Source organism: Branchiostoma lanceolatum, chromosome 6 (genome assembly GCF_035083965.1).
Source record: "Branchiostoma lanceolatum isolate klBraLanc5 chromosome 6, klBraLanc5.hap2, whole genome shotgun sequence".
Lineage (NCBI taxonomy): Eukaryota > Metazoa > Chordata > Leptocardii > Amphioxiformes > Branchiostomatidae > Branchiostoma > Branchiostoma lanceolatum.
The window spans coordinates 11753360-11773542 of NC_089727.1; the positions used below are offsets into that span (position 1 = coordinate 11753360).

A 20183-nucleotide genomic window follows, 5' to 3' on the forward strand; every position below is an offset into this window, starting at 1 on the left:
TCTATCCGCCATTTTTGTAGCACGCGGCTTGGCGCGATTTCCTACCCAGGATGCATTTCGTGAAGCAGCCATGGCCGCCATGTTCACAAACGCGAGGCAGGAGGGGTAGTGTCGACTTCTTGCCCGGATTGTGCACAAACTGGCGAGAGTTATCAGATTTACGACCCAGATGCAGGTAACTTACTATTTTCTTGTGATTTTTGTCGGGCCAGATTGTGGAGAATAGGTTAATTGAAGGCGTAGTGGCCGCTCATTCCAAGGCCGTCGTCGTGGACCTAGTTCCGGGAGTCTGCAATTTTTAAAACACGTTTACCAGGGGGTATGGGACGGAAAGTAGCGGGAATATTTCAGCAGATTCGCACCGTATGTTGAGATTCACCATTCTAACGGTACACCTAATAATGCCCGTCATCTCAGGTGACATGTTGACGGATCGAAGTCCCGTTCTTGGTAGTTTTATGACATTTTTGTGCGGCACGCAGCAAGTGGAACCCGCGAATACGAACGCCCTCTATTGCACGGCCCTGTAGTGTATAGACAAGGCACGTGTCTGGGTAGGGTAACGTCTCATTCACATGCAAAATAAGACACAATACTGCCATTTTGGCGATTTCAATTCCGTGCATCGGATAAATCACTTATTTCTTTAGCTACAGAAGGCATGGGTACCAAACTAATTGTACGTTTGATGCAGGTCAGCGTTATTTTGTGTGGCGTCCGGAGTTGAGGGTCCGTGGGGTGGAGCCTCTGCCTCGCCGCAAGGCACCATGGTCTAGCTGTTTAACAAACATTTGCCGAAGCACGCCACATACTCAGACATGATTACTTCTGCTTCCAGTCTGGCCCCAAACATTCATTCTTCTGCCAACATGAATATGGATGTTGTGCACTGTGGTTTTGTGGGCAACATGCTATGGCTGTGTATTTTTTGAACACCTGTAACCGTACCTGTCCCCTCCACTCACCTGTCTTTACATTGTTAGCCATGACCAGGCACTGTTACCTGAGCTGTGGGCAGGGAAGTCCAGCGAACAGCATAAGGGACAAAATACTTCCTGAATACCTGTAGCTTTTAGAAGTACAGTCATAACTGCCCAAGAAGACCACTCGGGGGACCAATAAAATATGGTCTATGTGAACAGGTGGTCAATAAATAGACAGGATTCTTAAAATGCTTGTGTCAAAAGGAAAAATTATCAGAGGGACCACAAAAAAATCACAACGGCCAGGGGGTCATTATATAGAGGTGGCCTTTTAGTACACGTTTGTTTTGATGTGTCATCTGTACAGGGCTGTCTCCAGGACCCTTCCCTCTGTCCCGGGACAGAAATTTGCTTGTTACTAATGTTAGGACCAAAAAGAATTTCACTCCATCCATCTAAAAACTCTGAACTTTGTGACATTGAATTGATGAAACTGTATTTTTGTAAGGGTAAAATGACAGCTGTAACAATGAAAATTAACAAAATGGGCACCAAACAATGAGTGGGATTGAAAAAAAATTTAAGCTAGAGACAGCCTTGCATCTTTATTTGCACAAGCAAGCGTGGCTATTTTCAGTTGTGAATATGTAAGACATTGCACTGTATTGTTCTAGCCCTCTTTCATTGATATTTATAATTTGCCAACACTAAATACACATGACTCAGGGCTCGAAATACTGGGTGTATGTGCACCTGTCTGTGTGCACCCAAAATTGGAGCTGTGCACCTAATTTTTAACTGAGGGTGCACCAGTGCGCCTAGATATTTTTGTAGGCTATAGGGTAGAGATACTATTGTACACTGGTATACAAAACATTCTTGAAATTCAAGTATCTGAAAAAGCAATATAACCGTTGCTGTACTTTGTTTGGTGCAGAACTTGTTTGAAATTTTGAAGTTAGCTATAGAATTACAGATTGAAATTCTTAAGAGTGTTAAACTTAAATATGTTTTGCTGACATTTAACTTTATTCTATGTGGTGCACCCAAATTTCTATCTGTGCACCTAATTTTTTTGTTGGGTGCACCAGTGCACCTATTTCCAAAAATGAGTTTTGAGACCTGCATGTACTGGTAAGGTAACATATAAAAGTTACACTTTTTTTTAGAAAACTGAAGACGTGTGGAAAAGCTTAAAAACTTGGCGCTAACATTAATCACAGGGACCTGCATGAAAGAAAGTGTTTTTTTACACTTGTTGCATAATGTGTTATACTTATATAAACACTGTTGTTCTGACTTCAGATACAGTATGATTCATAATATTGTGAAGAGGGTTTGTTTGATCAGTTTTGGTTTTCCAAGCTTGTCCTATTTTGACTCTGTGAAGGGAAGGGATGACCTACATGTTGTCAAATGCTGCGAGCTAGATGGAGACTTTTGATGTTATTGACACTATTTGAATACATTCTACTACTAGATATCGTTTTACTTACGCTTACTACTAGATATCGTTCAACTTACGCTTACTACTAGATATCGTTTTTCTTACACATTAGTGACATTGCTGCTAGATATCGTACACTATGCAGAAATACCGTTTGCATACGCACCAGTCCATATACTGAGTAAATAAGTATACTCATAGTGGATTTATTACCACCTGTGAAATACTACAGAAAGAATATTCAGGGATCTCCCTAGAAATATTAAGCAGGATGGGGGGAGGGTGCCAGGCACAGGATATGTGTTGCGAGGGGGGAGGTCTGGAGGGGGCGCACACCTCTCAGAAGAAGAGCGGCTGTTTCATTTTGCCTTTTTCAGGCATAATGGAAGTCATTTACTGCAACTTGAGCTTTACATCTGAAATTTCCAGTTTTGAGCAAAATCACAGGCTTTGCTGGGTAGAAATTGGAAAAAAATACCCTAACTTTGAAAATCAACAGGATGGAGCTGGGATTAGAACAGGATGGAGGAGCGCCACTGTTCCATTCTTTAGGGAGATCCCTGATATTGAAATATGTTCTCGACAGTTTCCAGTTGGATCCATACTTTTCCAGTAAAGGGGGGAGGGGCAGTGCCGAGGGTGAGAGGGTGATATGACTACACTGTCACTGCAGTAACAATATCAGAACAAATGTAGTACATAGATGAATTTGTTGCAATGAGAAGGTAACTGTATAACTTACTTAGTCCTCTTGTTTGTTAGTGGCAAGTTGTAGACTATGCCTCCTGAGTCCTGACCACTGTTTTCAGTACAATAGGGTGCACCACTGTTTGTTGGTCTGACAGTTACATGCTCTGTTTACAAATTACGATGCTTTGCCTCATTTAAGTCTTAGACCCCGTTCACACTCGAAAAGTTTAATCGCGATTAAACTTCAATCGCGATTGAATCGATCCGATCGCGATTGATTTTTTCAGTGTGAACGCTCCCGATCGCGATTGGATCGATACGATTGTTTGTATCCACCTCCAGGAGGTAGTTTGGGGAGGATCAATCCGATCCAATCCTATCAAATATTGAGTGTGAACGCAACTACGATTCATTCCATCGCGATCGGCGGGGATTTCGGCTGGTTCCAGGGGTGAGAGGTCATACATCATCAGCTCTTGCCGCGTTCATTACCTGTACTACAGCTAGGCCAATATACAAAAGCCTTCGTCGTTCACGCCTTCTTGCGATCATAGCCCGCTGATTGCGTTCCCTTCCACGGCTACAGAACATTCAGATATAAAATCACCAAAATTGGTGGACTCCCGCCATTTTGTAGCGAGGCCGAACCTTTGACCTCAAACTATGACCTCAAACGAGCATCACACAATATACTTCTGTGAAACGCAGCATGCTTCAATCGCGTACTTTAATCCACTTGGCGAAAAGCAGTGCGAACGCAAAAGTTTTTTGCATTCAATCGCGATCAAATCTATTCAATCGCGATTATACTTCAATCGCGATTAAACTTTTTGAGTGTGAACGGGGTCTTAAAATACTAGTAGTAGCTACAGGAACAGAAACAAGTGCAAAAACATGTTGTTTTTATTCATTACACAATGTCAATATTGACATATATGAATATTGATGAATAGATAATAGCCACATGGATAATTTTGGGTCAGACCTTTTCTGAACTTACTGAACAAGTGAGAGTTTATAGTGGTTTTGAGTTCACGTTTGATTCTTTGAAGCAATAGAAGCGCTACAGTCATAGGTGGGCAAAAGTTTTGCATTGGTTTTAAGTTCACGCTGAAAGTTCACCGGCAAAAAAACGCGAACATAAAACCACTGTGAACATTTCTGCATGAACAGTACATTATGTTAGTGGAAATGAAAAAAATCATTTGATTGTTCAATGGAACTATTTTGGCAAACTGACCTATATACTCAGGCCTCGAAATAGTGGGTGCATGTGCACCTGTGTACACCCAAAATTGGAGCTGTGCACCTAATCTTTGACTGTGGGTGCACCAGTGCACCTAGATATTTTTGTAGGCTATAAGGTAAGGGTACTATTGTACACTATACAGAAAATACTCTTGAAATGTAAGTATCTTGACTTATTTGACTTACTTGACTTTTAGACAGAATAGCTAAAATTACCCTTCGTTGTATTCTACTCGATATATCTAGTTAGTTATAGAATTACAGATTGTAGTTCTTAAGAGCGTTAAACCTGGTAATTTTGTTTTGCTGACATTCAACTTTATTTTGTGTGGTGCACTCAAAATTTTTTCTGTGCACCTAATTTTTTTTGTCGGGTGCACCAGTGCATCTATTTCCAAAAATGAATTTGGAGCCCTGTACTAGTATTCATATCTTATCACCTGTACTAATCTTTCAAGGGACAAATTGTTATTTGCATTATTGAAAGAAAAGACCTTATTACTAAAGTAATATTCAGTTAATGTTCATACAGGAGATACATACTAAGTTGTGAATTAATAATATTGTACATGTGATGGACCACAACTCTGCATCTGGTTTTCATGATTTATGATGAAATATTGTTTCTATGGTGGAAGACCATCTGTTGCACATTTTTTTGACCATTGACTGAAGTTTTTATTCGTTTGGATTCAAGTCTATTCAGAGATGGTACAATGTAGGTGGGTGGTGGTAGAAATATATGAGTCACATTACATGTACATGTCATTTGTGATTTCATTCCATTATTATCTTGTGTCTAAACTATTCAATCTTTTCCAGGACTCCTAGAAAGCATGGGCGCCCACACTTATTCATCATTTCTTAAGATTGACATGACATTGGCAAGCAAGGTAAGGTTATTTAATGATACGTATGATTTAGAAAAATGAAATGTGCTATCTTCCAATTGATTTATTACTATAAGTAGCTGGTTGATGGGTTCAGTACATTACATCTGAAGCATCACTGTAATGATTTTTTTAAATGGAATACATTTAGTTAATTTTCTTTGTGTCAACACTTCCAACCCATTTTTATCTCCATGAAAAATGGAGATATAGTTATTTAATCCAGCAAGATGATGAAATATATTATGTGAAGAAATTGATTTCCGATATTTGTTTGATGATCATTTCATTGTCTGTGAACAGAATATCTCTTATGATTGTGTTACTTAGATAATATTTCTGCTGTCCAAGTTCCACATACATTTGTTTGTTTGTTCGTTTGTTTGCAACAGTCCATATGAAAGAAAATGATGTATTTATACATGAAGTTTGAAATCTAGCACTGACAAGTAGCTTTTGGTTGTTGAGGAGTGATGTTCAAACCTTAACAGGAATTTCAGCAGTAACTTTACTATAGGAAAACGGATACTTTTGTATATTGACGACTGCTTATAAAAAGATGCTCCTTGTGTCAACCACAACATGTAATAGACTTTTGAAAACTTTCTTTTGCTGGTTTTCAGAAAATTGCTGTGTCTATTTATGTAACCTGACATGAAAATGTCTTTGTAAGAGGGAATAACAGTTATTCAAGCTTTTAGCTAGGAGTTACAGACAGGGTGTCCAAAAATTAACATTACGTGTATATCATGTTTTGCAACTTAAGACAGCACTGATTACAACTTAAACTGTTTGGTCAATTCAACTTGGCTAGCTTCTCTCTCTGTCTCCCAATGGGCTCTATGGATTAAGAATTACCTGGTAGCTTTGCATGTCAATCAATTTTCATGCTGTCCCAGTGTCTGGTAGGACGAAAAAACAACCGTAACATCGTAACATGTGCATGTAATTACCAGGAAACCGGGTACTCTGGGCATCCAGCTGCAAAAGAGGGCTAATTTCTTCGTTAATTTAGTGTAGGATGTCCAAAAGATGCCTGGACACATAGCTAGCTAATAACCTGTAAATGTTTATATGCTTATTACCTTGAAGAATTACAAGCACAGTACTAGCTTATAGCTGAATGGGTGTAACTGTGTACAGGCAATTCTTCATCTGTTCTATGAATAAGCCCTGTAGCAATACTGTATGCACTATCTCTGCCTCCATGTATCATAACAATACCTCTGTGCATGGGAATATGTCACGAAATGTACCTAAATTGTCATCAATTTCAATGGTGTACAAATTATTCTGTAGACAAATGTGATGTCCTTGTTTGAATGGAAGATAAGGTATTATTTGCTGACACCTGTATTACCATTCCCTTTTTTTCAGCTAAGGTGATTCTATGTTCTGAGCTTCAAATAAGTGCAGGACAAGTGAAGAGCAAAAACTGAAATACCAGTATTTCTAGAGGCAGTCAAAAATTGCAGAAGTTCTCCGAAATAGCCTTCACCAAAACGTGACAGGGCAAACCAGAACATTGAGGAAGTGTCTTGCTTAGAAGTTGCTTATGATTGATAATACCAGAGGTTAACAAAAATTCCTGCTAAATTTCAAAGAGTCCAGCCTTGACACAAGAGAAAATGCCACCATCAAGGAAGAAAGGAAAAGAATTATCAAACAGGCCTTCTCATAGAAAAGTTGATAGGCCACTAGAATTTAAGCCTGTGGCGATCATAAAGCTGACAAAGTTGGATCCAGAAACAATACAGTGGTGGACACAGGGGAAAAGTAAGAAGAGTGCTAGTAATGCACCAGTTCCAGAAAGTCCAAGTAGAAATCTCAGATCACAACAGCAGAGGTATGGTAAAGTCAATGAGCCAGGAACTTCGAGCAGCCCCAAAGCAAAATTGTCAGCAGGAGCGCTGGTGCAATGTGCAGGTCAGGCATCTAATCAAGGGACAAATTCTACTGATACGATTATAAAAGTGTGTAAGGTTCAGGGCAACAGGATTGTGGAGATTGAAAGGAAAGTACGAGCCACTCCAAGCACATCCAAACCTGCAGAAGACCAAAGAAGCAGACATACAACATCGACTGAGAAAACAACCTCTCCAGCTATAAAGCCACAAAGCAAGAGAACAGCTAGAAAAAGCATTAGAAAGAGCAGTTCTTCCCAGGGATCCTCATTGATAACATCAGCTCAAAGAGCCTCAACGTCTGGAACAGTAACTATTTCTGCTGGAACACCTCCGCCCGCCGTAAAGAAAGTTTCACCAGTCAAAGTAAGGACAGTCAACAATTCGCCCAAACGCTTGAGTAGTACAAGATTACTTTTTCCAGGTTCGAAAACAGCAATTATTATGCCTCCTTCTCCAGATAGGAAAAAGATCAGGAAAAACACTTCAGAAGAAAATGAGGCATCAAATGTGCTGGATTCCCCGGGAAAAGCTGAAAGGCGAAGTATCTTGTGGGACATTCTGCCCGAGGGCAGATCTCTACGATCTACACGGATTCCAACTGAGAAAATGGCAGCATTTAAATCCAATATGGAGAGAAACAAGGTTAAAGGCACAGCCACTAAAGCTGGGTCCGAACAGTCAGCTTTGCAATCAAGGTTCCACACACGAAGAACAACTGCTATCACTGGTCGACCACCAACACCACCACAGCCTGTTAGCTCAACCACTGATGCATCACCCGCAAGAGGGTCCTCATCATTGAGCCAAAGTGAGGAACTGTCAACACCCGAAACATGTAAACACAATTTGGAAGGTAACTTGGAACTTGGTGAAAAGAATGACAGTGTTGAAGTTGGTTCACCAAAGCAGTCACCGGCAGAGAAGCATGATAATATCTTCAGTATGCTTCAGCAGTGGGAGAGGAAGGGAACAGTGGCACAATCAAGTGAAGGTCCTGATGCCTGTCAGTTAGGAGATCCACCCACAGAAAGTGACACGAAGGGTGCAGATGGCTCAAACCAACCAGAGGAAATGAAATCTTCTCCAACAGGAACTTCCCCAGGTATCTCACCCACAACAAGGTTCAAGATCTCTGTGTTCAAACTTAAATGTCCAACAACAGTTAGTCAACCAACAGGTCAAACTTTGTCCGTGTACGGAAGACCTAATGCAACAGTTATGTCAACAACCATTCCTAGCAACTTTGTTTCCCGAAGTCTCACATTTGAACCAAAGGTTTGTGATAGTTTACAGGATACCAATGAGTCTTCATTGAGAGACAAACCAGTATTAGTTGGTCATGATACAGCAAAGACTGAAAAGAGGCCAATATCTTCAGATCAAAACAAACCCAGAAAGCAAGGAGCTGATGGAGACTTACTATGTGAGGAACAAATGTGTGATTCTGATGAGTTTGATTCTCCTAAGAGGAAGAAAGTTGCCCAAATGCTTTCAGAGCAGGGGGCATCCTCTGATTCAGAAGAGCTGGTTCCAGATGTAGATGACATAAGTGGAGTGATGTTTGTTTCATTTAGCTCCAAACAAGCAATTAGTGCTCACTCCTGTGTTGAGAGAGAAACACGTGAGAAATTTGGGAATGAGCTGGACAAGGTGCTGACGGAACTTGGGCAAAAGAAGTCAGGAAGAAGACAGATAATGGCAAAAGAGAGCCCTGATTCCACTGAAGCAGCAGAGCTATATGACAAAATTGCTACATATGAAAGGTTGCTAAGAGCTGAGGTGAAGAGAAGCAAGTCTCGAGAGATAGTTCACCCAGAGTTAAGCCGCAAACACATTGGGTTAAGTCACAGCCCTACCTTAAATCTTAAGGAGCTCGGAGTTGACATGGATGTACTACAGAGTCCTCCCAGGGACAGTAGCCCAAGGTCACATGAGCATTGCGATGGTAGTCAAGCAAGGGTTTCACCTCAAGGTTCCATTTTGGCCTCTATTCTCATGGCACCAAAAGATAGAACAATGCTAGGGTCAGCTCCCTGTGTCAGGTATCCGGAACCTTCGTCAGCCAGTCACCAGTTTGTGTCTCGAACAGGAAAGACAACAGACATCACAAAGATAAAAGGCTGGAAGTCAAAGCTTGACATGTTGTCGTCTCCACCAAAGCTGTCTCTGGCAACGAGCAGCAGTGTGTTAGATCAAACAGTCTCAGTCTCTTCTACCTATACTATGCCGTCACTGACAAAGGTCCAGTCTGTGACGCGCAAGCCCAAAAAAGCAAGCCAGACTGCCACTGGCAAAGTCACCAAGAAGAAGAAGGCCACTGGGCTTTCAAGCATACCAGAAGGAAGCTCCATCAAAGTAGTCAGCAAGGAAATGGTTGAGCATTGGAAGCAGTCTGGGAAGAAGCAAAAGAAAAAGAAGAAGGCACTTGAAAACCAGAAAGAAAAATCTGATGGCTTTAGGCCATTTGGTAGGTGGAGGCCCCCCAAAACACCTGACCACCCAACACCTCCTCTGAGACAGTTCACATCAAATGTTGTGACAGCTACTATGGCCCTAAAAGCAGTCATGGCTGTGTGTACCAGTCCTCAGGATATGAACATGGAGGAAAAAGAATCCCACCATGCAATGGTTCAGAAGTTGGAGAATCCACAAGAAGAAGACAAGGCTTCCTCAGAAGGGAATGAATCTGCAGCACTTTCCACTTTGCCACCCTGTGGTAAGGTGTACTGTCGATTCGGATGTCTTTGTGACAGTTTGAGTTCTGGATGGGAGTACTGCAATGACAGGGATCACTGCAATGAACCAAGCTGCATGTTGGATGGATGCAGATGTGGGAAATCAAGCCCTGAATCAAGAAGGGTGTCTATCCTGAAAGATGACCTTGACGATGCTTCCAACGACGAAAGGAACCCACGAAAGAGACCTCGGCGAAGGGTGACTGCAAAGTCACTATCATTCTTTAATGCGATGAATTATGAATACTATCCTGAGTTCTCTACCTCCCCACCAAAGAAGAAGAAGAGCCGGGATATTGAATGTGACTATGCCCCTCCACAGAAAAAGAAGAGTCCTGAGTCTGGGGAAAGGAGCCAGAGTATGATGCAAAAGACAGGCAAGCCTTATATCCAGATGAGAGACAAGAAAACTGGCAAGTTTGTGAGGAAAGCTTTGGTGTCTCCACAGCCTCCACAACAATTTGAACCTTCTCAGTCACAACAAAGATTCAAACAAATCAAAGCAGTGCCCTTGTCCAAGCCATTGAAGAGCCAACAAACCAATTCAAAATCTGATGTTCATGTTGAAAGAAGAGGCAGACCAGAACCTGTTGTAGAATCAGTGAACACAAGGGTAGTTTCACGCAGGTGGATTGAAGATGAAGATCGTGATGATGATATTACGATGACTTGTGCAAGGGCAAGAGTGCATAGAAGAACAGCCAAAACTAGACCCTGTTCCTGTGGTATTAAACACCACCACCACCACAATGTATCTGCATTACCAGATGCAAAGAAGTCAACACGAGCAAAGACATCACCAGAAACAAAGTCCAAATCACCACAAATTGGGAAGAAGGTATTGCAAGGAACAAAATCGCCAAAGGAATTGGCTAATACCACCAATAAGCATGAAGGTGTAACAGAGCCATCCTCCCCTCAAAGAATAACATGTGTAAAAGTTTTCAAGCCGATCAAGCCGAAATCTCCCTCTCAGTCTCAAGCTACAACTCCCCAAGATAAGCCTGAAGTCTCAGGGCAGGGGAAACCATGGATGGGTAGGACCATGCAAATTGGGCCTGGCATTATTGGGGCCCTTGCAACAGCTAATTCATCAAAAACAGGTGAACAAAATCTTCCTGCAAAAGCCACTGTACTGAAGTTGTTGCCAGCTGCTAACCCAAATGCGCCAAAACTTTATGTCCCTGTTTCTTCTACATTAGAAAAAATAGAAAAAGGGGCAGAATCAACACCAATAACTCTTCCTAAGCTGACACCACCCAGGCCAGCAGCAATACCACAAGAAAAATCATCAGTTGTTGTCAAACAGTCAGCCCCAGCACATACATCATCACATGGAAGTTCTCCAACAGCAGCTGCTGTTATATCCAGCACTAAATCTCCACAAGTCAGCCCAAAACCAGGACATCTGAGCAAGATACCCGTGGTCACTGTTCCACAGTATCCACAAAGTCAACTCATACTTATTGAACAGAAAACAACTAATCCTAGCCCTGGTCCTGGAAAGCAGACACAGCAGGTTGTGCATTCTCCTAAACTTGTTGAAATAATCTCCACTTGCAACTGGGACAGTGCCAGAAACCTGATTCTTAAGATGATAGCTCAACAAAGTCAGAGTCTCACTTTGCCTCGTGTTTTCCAAGTTGCTGACTTCTTTGTTGAAGTAATGGGACCGAGTCAGGAAAGAAGGATCTACAATCTTCCAGCGAATCTGCTTCAGACTTTGCCTCCAAGAATACAGAGTGCAAGAGTGAAGATATGGAAGCAAGCCCCTTTGAAGACTGGTAAACATGTAATTGTAGTCCCACCTCAAACACCCCAGGCTCAAGCGAATCCAACTTCGAATCCAGATGTTGCTGTACAAAACCAAGCTGTCCCAATCATGGCAAAGACTTCTGAGGTAGGCCAGCAGGCCAATGCCGTACCAAAGGAACCACTTACGGCTCCAAAGATACAAGTGAAATTGACTGCTGAACAGGCCAAACAAAAACTCAGTGAGTCCACAGCAGTGAATAAAGAGGAACAACCAAGCACCCTGCAGGAAAATGTCTCTGATGTACCTTCACAGGGGGATGTTTCTGCCATTGGTAATGTCTTGCCTACGAGTCTAGCGTCAAACAGTAGCAGTCCACTCCCAAAACCTGAAGAATCTGGAATCTCGACAGTTGGAAGCAATCAAGAACATTCAGGACCAGTGAGAGATGAGGTGCAGGAGGATGTGTCTGGTACTGAAATCTCCAAGACAACTATGGGTCTAGCATCAGCATCTTCAGAAACTGCAACTGATGATGCCTCTGCATCCTCAGAAGCACTTTTAGATGACAAAGAAACACCAGCCAGATCTTCAAGTGTTCCTCTGATACACAAGAAACCAGCATCAGGAGATAAAGGGGGACCTGAAATGTTAACCCATGATGAGGTTGAAGGAGGAAAAGAGAAAACCATTTCCACAGAAGAAACAGAGAAATGTGAAAGGCAAGAGGTAGACCAGTCATCAGGTAGTGATCTTCCAGATTATGCTCCAACATCAACAAAAGTAGTGACCACAACTACGATTGCAAACCATGGTGAAGTAACAGCTGTGAAAACAGCAGTTGAGGCAGTGCTGTCCACCAAACAAGTAACACCAACAACAACAATATCATCTGACTCTGCTCTTCATGTCCCTAGTGATGGGGCAAGTACAAATAGTGAAGGAAAAATGGATTCTTCATCGGTGGGTGATGTTGAGGAAGGACTAAAGGACAAACCACCATCACTTTCCATGGAAGTAATTGTTGAGGACAACAGCTGTAGTCGTAAAATTGAGGTTGCAAATTCCAAACAAAGGCAACTTACTGAAGAGAAGACCACTGAGAACAACACTTCATTGGAAACCACAACCGGGATGGACAGTGAGCAGCCTGCACCCATCAAAGATGATGAGAATAGTGCTTCTTCAAAATTAGCAATGTCTAAATCTAATAGTGCTGTCGATACAACTGAAAATGCCACTGAGGACACCTCCGATGCAACTCTTCAGAAGCAATCCTCAAGTCAGGTTGAAATGAAATCTTTGGAGCAGTTAGAAAATGTTACTTCTGATCCAGCTGCCAATGCTGATGATGTTGCCAGAGGGACTGAGGCAGGTAAAGCAAAGATTGTCTCAGGAAGAAGGGGAGAAGACAGTCAAGATAGTAGTAAGGGTTCAGTAGTACAAGATACGTCATCCTGTAACCAGCAGAAAGAGCTGACAGAAATGGTGTCTGTAGATTCTGTTGAGAATGAACAAGAGTCTGCCAGCCAGACAAGTCATGACAAAGATGCAGACAAAGAAGTGGACAAAGACGCAGATCATAATCAAAGTACAACTGTAACTAGGCAAGTGGATAGTACTCAAGAGAACCAGCCATCTAAAGTTTTGACATCAGGCACGTTTATTCCTGAAAACCCTTTGGACAGTCTTATCACAAGAGTTGCTGCCTCTTTAGCATCAGCAGAAAAGGCAGGTAATGATGATCCTATCAAAAAAGTAACCTCAACTGGTACTTTTGTTCCTGCGAATCCTCTGCTTGAAGCTGATGAGTCAGAGTCATCTGAAGAAAGTGAAGATAGCACCTCATCCAGTGACAGTTCCTCCAGGAAAGAAGACTTATCAAGTGATGAAGAGGAGTCCACTGAAGCTGTAGATGAGTCCCCTGAAGAACATTGCAAAGATGCAGTTGATTCACAATCAGTGGAGGGGCTGTCCGAGCTAAAGGTAGCTGGTGATACTGCTGATGATGACAAGGCAACAGATCCTCCAGATGATAGAACAAGGCAAAAGGAAAGCAGCAAGGAGAGTGAGGAACCATCAGGTGGCAGTCATGCTGCTCAAAAGCATGAAATTCCAGAGAAAACTGAATCTCCTAAGAAGATTGCCACATCAGGGATTTTTGTTCCAACTGTTGCCACTGATGAGCAAAACCAATGGCTGGAAAACCAAGCTACACACACAAGTGCAGACCAACACCATGAGACCAGGCATAAAGAGCAAAAGAAAGAAGGGGAAGAGGCTAAGGATCAAAGTAAAAATGGTGACAATGGCTCAGAAGAAGTTGTAGTTGTCAGCTCAGAAGAAGACAATGTGGATGTGGATGGGCTTCGAGCTCCTTCTGTGGTACAAAAACGGAAAGCAGATACTGATCTTGTGGACATAGTTGCGGATGATGAAGATGATGATGATAACACTCCTGCATCAGTGAAACTTCGGTTGAGCATTGCAGCAAGTGGCGAGGTGATAAATCCACAGTGTTCTGTGCACAGTTTGAAGGTGAAGAAAAAGAGAAAGTCAGTCATGGAAGAGTTTGAACCAGACGATGTCGAGTTCATTGAGAAAGGAAGAGAGGAAATAATGGCAGAAGCAGCAGAGGCGAAAAAATGTAAGTCCTTTTTTTAAAACTTCTGTCTAGATAAGAAGGTATACAGTTCTAACAAATTTGCAATTTTAGCAGGTTGAAGTAAGCTTCCATAAGATTTAATTGATGATCTAATTTATTGAGATGCAGATGGAACATTTTCATTGTTATGAATAGATTATGCTATGACATCCTCATATTATGTTTTAATATTTATCCCTCTGAAACAGCTCTTTTGGACAGAAGGCTTGGAGTCAGCCGCCTGTTACATATCTCTAATGAGAGGAGAAGAAGAAAAGAGATCAAGGATCTGTTTGGTAACTTAAAAGTCCTGCTGGGGATCCCAAGGGAAGACGACAGGGTGGCTAATATCCATGTTCTTAGAAAGGTAAGTTTGCAAGAAAGCCTTCTCTTTTAAAGGAGTCCTAAACTCCAGAAGGCGGTGTTATTTTCCACTAGATTATGTATCAATGAATACATAATCAGCCGACTTTTTACAGAATTTTGCTTATGTTGAATTACACAAGGTGTTTTTTTTTAAAACAATATGATACTCACTAAACCCTTGCAGACTCTACTCATGTATTCCCTATGTGTAAACATCTATCTTTAATGGTGAGTATTTTTGGCATAGATGAGGGGGGTTAAGCACAATAAGAGGGCCAATTGTTGATAGGATATAAAAGAACACAAAGCTAGACGAGTTTTTCTTAACCACCCTGACATGCTTTTTGTAATCTAACTTTTGTCAGGCCTTGTCAGGCACATTGTAATAAGCCATAGGCTGAGGTTGTTATATAACAATGTTGTCGCACTGCTCTACATCGTTAGCATCTAACAATTTCTACTGTACATTATATTATTATTGTCCAGAATAGTAGAGGTAACATGTACGGTACATCAAGACTTTGTCCATAGCTGTATCATTCATGCTGTTTTAAATGTCCTGCAGAGCAAAGAAGTGATTGACAAGTTGAAAAGGGATGAAAGCCGCTTGTCAGATGTCAAACTAAATCTGCTTTCCCAGCGGGAAAAGCTCATCAAGAGACTAGCAAGCAGCCCACAATCAAGTGAGTATACCAGCTTCTTAAGGGATGAGAAAAAACATCCAGGAACAATATGTTGTTGCAACATTGTATTCACATGCATAAGAATGACTCTCGCAGCTTGCATTGATTTTATTATGCAAGTACCATGACCCCAGAGATTAATCTATTGGCTATCTACTTTTGAGACCCCTTTTATCATCCTGCTTTCTGTATTTTCTCTACAGCATATAGTGAGGCAGAGCTGTATGAAAAGTTCATGCTACCTTCAGAGGAACCTGGCTTTTTTGATGACAGATCAATGAGTTGTGAAGTAGAGGACACAAAGTCGGACACACAGGGGGAAGATGACAGCAGGTCACCCCCTACTGAAAGAACAGAAATACACCCAAACGTCACCTGGTGTCATTTCAGTCCGTTTGAATCCAGCTCCAAAAGAAAAGAAAGCCCTCCAAAAGCTAGTGGGAAACAGAGAAATATGTCGCATTTGCTTCCTGATGCTTCACAAGAAGAATCATCTGTACTGCAACAGGAGTTTCTGAAACAGTTGAAAAAAATGAAGAAAGGGGAGGAGCTGCCAGAGCCAGAAATGGAGCCAGAAATAGAGCCAGAGGACATCGTAAAGAAGATAGCTGTAAAATATACAACACACTCAGAGAAGGAGGTAGACGTTACCAAAGCTAAACCATTGGAAAAGGAAACACAGGAAACAACTAAGCGGAAGTTTAATGAAGAAGATGCTACAAAACGAACAGATGCACAAGGTGGGAGACTAAGAAAGAAGGCCAGAAAGAGTACTTTTAGGAAGACCAATGTTAACAGGAGGACCATTACTCCCCAACAACTAAGTAATCTGGAACAGACTCACTCAAGCAGGTCAGTCATTTATCTTTGGTGTTTTCTGATGGAGATGTTCAGTTCTGTTTATGCAAGAAAAAATTATGATAAATTGTGAAATCTCAACTGTTGACTGTTGTTAGTGACTAAATGACATTCAATCATTTTCTGCAGGAACAATGACAGACCTCGCCCTGGTGCAGACACTGCAAAGTCGCAGAATCTTCCTGATTCCAGGAAGGGAGACAAATCACCTGCTGTAGACTCAAGCAGACCCAGAGAAAGTTCAGTACAACAACCAAGGCAGTCAGGGCCTGTGGTTGCTGAAGGAACTTCATCACCAGGTACACATTTATTTGTTACCTGGGTGTTGGTATAACCTTTTACTGATGGTCTTTGTTGTTGTTGTCGTCTAGCCCTTTTTGTTTTGAAGGTGTGCAGTTCATGTTTTTGAAATCACATAACCTATGTTGAACAATACTCACCCACCCCCTTAAGTTTGATTTTAAGTGTTAACAGCAAACAGTAAACGTGCGAGTTGCCATGTTACTATTCAGGAATGCAGACCTTCACAATCCAGGGTGGACTTGTGAAGAGCCTAACAAACCTTGCAGCAGCAGGGGCCAAGAAACCTAACATCCTCAGGACCACCAGACCACAGACTCCAACACTGTCTCAAGAGACTACAGATTCTACTAATATAAAGGGTATGAGAGAATGGCACTACAGTACATGTACTGGACAGACAAACAGCTTGTGTACTGTTTAACAAGAAATGATTCTTAGGTCAAAGACATAGTTAACTGGCATATCATTTTATCATCATGAATCTATGAGGACAAGGGCTTTGTAAGACACAATTATAGTACTTTAGTAGGAAATTTGGTGTGGTACAACGTATAAAAAACTATATACAGTTCCCCTACATGTACAAGACTTGTTCCAGAATCTTGTACTTGTTAGATTCTGCTATCCATTGTTTTTCTTGTTTGGCGTGAAAACTTGGCAAGTTAGAAAGCTGCTGTAATTTTCATTTCCATTCTATTACCACAAGGCTAGGTGTTTACAACTGCAGTATGCTCAAACAGCCTCTCCTGTTTGCTCCATAGGCGGCAGTGGTGCTACCAGCTGTGTGAAGATGAGTGCCAGTGGGGTAGAGATAGTCCCAGAAGTTCCCAAGACTGCCACCATCCGAAATGTACCCATCCTCCAGCTTTCCAGCAACGCCCCACGGGGCCAGCCTATCTTTCTGGAAAACTGTGACTTCCTTCCTGCAGGGGGTGTCATCGCAGTACCCATTCAGGGGGCCTCCAGTTCTACAGTACCCATCCAGGGTGGGGCAAATCCCAACACAACAACGGGGCAAGTTCACCTGACAACTACAAGGGCTACTCCAGAGCTGGTGCAAGTACCGAGCACCCTTGGAACTTCTTTACCTAAACAGGCGATAAAAGTGGTATCTGTTGCTTCTTCTTCCTCCCTAGTACTGAGTGGCAGTTCAGTGGTGACCTCTCAGAATGAATCTGCAATGGCAACAACAACAACAAGGAGTGAAACAAAAGTTCCCACAACTTCCACCATTCTTGGCAATCTCTGGGTTCCCAGCACTTCAGCTTCCAACACGGCCATTAAACTCATCCCAGTTGGTAACAGCAAAGGTATAGGGCAGGCAATGAGGTTCAGTATTGTTGACAAAAAAACTAGCATGGCTACACCTGTGGCAATGGTGTCTTCAGTGACATCTACCTCCCCAGGTACATCCGGCTCCTCATCTGTGACAAATCCTGTCTCAGCAATCACGATCAAACCAGTTTCATCAAAAGAATGCCAAGTGATGAAAAGTCCACGGGTAGTCACTTTGCCAGTGGGCACCGTACTCAGCAGCAAAGTCCAGGGCCAGGTAGCCCGTACAGGGATGGTCAAACTAGCCCCCGCTCCTGCCAAACTGGCCCCAGCTCCAGCCAAACTGGCCCCAACCCCAATATCTATGGAGGATGTGACTGTGGTTAAAGATCTTTCCAAATGGACAACATTACATATGCAACAAGATGATCAGTCAGGATTTCTGACAGCGAAAATGAAGCTGAAAGGGGCTGGGGTGCCTGGAACAAGAAATGGGCCCAGAGTAAGTCCAACACTGCATCTGGAGGGAGCAACAAGTGGAGTAGTATCACAATACAAAAAACTCAATACTGAACAGAGCAGTAGTGGTAAAATCTCTCCAGCAACAGTTTTACAGAAAAGAAATGTAGACAAAGATGTGGATATGGATGGAACAGTAGAGCATGATGATTTATCCCACAGTAGTGCATTGAAAGCTAAAGAAGCAGACCAGTCAACAATTACTGAAGTAGGAGATACAGAGTCAAAAGAGTCCATGGCTACCCACTCTGCTGCCACAGGTGACCCTAGAGAGCAAAAGGAAGTCAGCACTGCATAAGAAAAAAACAGGATGAGGTGAGTGTTGAGATCAAGTAGTCCAACTAAGCTGTGGATTTTTTCCCCAGCTATTATGCCTCAAGTCACTTTTCATATACTTGTACAGTGAATGTGGTCTATCTGATTTCGGTATTTCTTTTTCTGTGTCTGCTCCAGGGGTCTGCTGCTGTTTCCTAGGGGACCAGGAGAAGAATTGTCAGAAGCCCAACATGTTGACACCATCTTGTTGACATAAATTCTCCAATGCTGAAAGTAAAGGACTGTATTGATGCAACAATGATGTGCACATAATCTGTCTAACCTTTTTTACCACACTTACGTTTGTCAGAGTGTTGCAAAGTTATGGTATGGCACAGGATTTGTGCCAAATGATTTTGTTCTCTTTTGTTTGTATAGTTAAGTCTTGGTGATTTCTGTTACATTTCAGTATTCTGTTTTTGGTTAATATCATTGACTAGGAAGAAAAGCAGTTTTTTCACCAGTGACTGTTTGATGTATACATTATGTGATCCAATTCTAGTGATATAGATTATGTCATAATTACTTATATATTTATTGTTTCATTATAAGTAGGCTTACAAATACATTTTGAGTAAAATGTTGTTATGCCACAAGTCAGATTTGAAATGATAACATATAGAGTGTTCTAAGTGCCGAGTAGACAAGGATGTTGTATATTTCTGAATCTTGCCTTTAAACTACAAGTTGAATAAGTTCAGTTATAACTGAATTATTTTTCTTGTAGGCAGGACTGTGCCAATTACAGGTGCGTGAGAAAATATGCTTATTTTTGAAGTGCCTTAAAGTAGAAAAATGGCATTAACTACCTGGAGATAAAATTTGAATCGTGGCAGAATCATTTGTACAGGAGGGTAGCACTGAAGATGCTGCAATATGGACCAGACAAAGAACTGATGCAGTCAATTGTACTGGTATGGCAAAGAATAAATTGTATATGTATATAATATAACTTGACATATTTGCATAATCATTGGGAGTGTTTGAATTTAAGAGTCAAGGACTTATGTAATATAGTGCAGTAGAAATTGACTGAAAAAATGTTGAATTGAAGTTAACCCTCTCAATGCTAACTTCTTATCAGGTGTCGGGATGCACCCTCGGTAAAGAGAGGTCCTGACATGGTCTGCTCATGCAAAGCTTGACATAAAAAATAAATTCTTGTAGTCGACTATATGCCATTCAGCATTTTCAATGTACATGGTAAAGTATTTTTTGTATAATGAATGTAGAACCTATGTAAAAGAGGTGAACTTAATGTAAAACATTGAAGTTGAGATTGGTGGAAAAGATGGTTGGGCCAGATAGTGAATAGGGTGGATGGTATAAAACCACACGTGTCTCTTTAAATTGCTGCAAATTAACACAATATAAAGCTGGAAACTGGTCTTGGAAACATGACGAGACCAACATGCTATCAACATATTACATCCTTCCCGTAATGATGACTGAGACATGATTTTTGTTCATTTGACTTTACCTATGAATACAGCTGTAACAGTCGACACCCCCTTCATAATTGTGAAATAAAGTATAGTATTTTTGTGGACATTTTTGTGGTCTCTCCTGTTGTTATTTCTATGAAAACGTACTGTGACTGTTGGTGTATGCGAGGTCTTGTTTCATT

At 41.6% G+C, this 20183-nt stretch overlaps 1 protein-coding gene across 1 annotated transcript; it reads left to right on the forward strand.

The window, feature by feature from the left end:
- Nucleotides 1-61: 61 nt before the first annotated feature.
- On the forward strand, nucleotides 62-20105 carry LOC136436622 (platelet binding protein GspB-like). The gene is made up of 10 exons (XM_066430765.1): nucleotides 62-175; nucleotides 5131-5201; nucleotides 6576-14240; nucleotides 14447-14604; nucleotides 15169-15286; nucleotides 15490-16138; nucleotides 16274-16443; nucleotides 16657-16806; nucleotides 17209-18556; nucleotides 18695-20105. The coding sequence occupies exons 3-9, from the start codon at nucleotides 6827-6829 to the stop codon at nucleotides 18537-18539; spliced, it is 9990 nt and encodes a 3329-aa protein (XP_066286862.1). The 5' UTR covers nucleotides 62-175; nucleotides 5131-5201; nucleotides 6576-6826; the 3' UTR covers nucleotides 18540-18556; nucleotides 18695-20105.
- The last annotated feature ends 78 nt before the right edge of the window (nucleotides 20106-20183 follow it).

Excerpts from the sequence above, each read along its gene's own strand:
- LOC136436622 (XM_066430765.1), top strand. The coding sequence starts at position 6,827 with ATGCCACCATCAAGGAAGAAAGGAAAAGAATTATCAAACAGGCCTTCT. Across the intron at positions 14,241-14,446 it reads AGCAGCAGAGGCGAAAAAAT|CTCTTTTGGACAGAAGGCTT; the intron begins GTAAGTCCTTTT and ends CCTCTGAAACAG. Across the intron at positions 16,807-17,208 it reads AGATTCTACTAATATAAAGG|GCGGCAGTGGTGCTACCAGC; the intron begins GTATGAGAGAAT and ends TTTGCTCCATAG.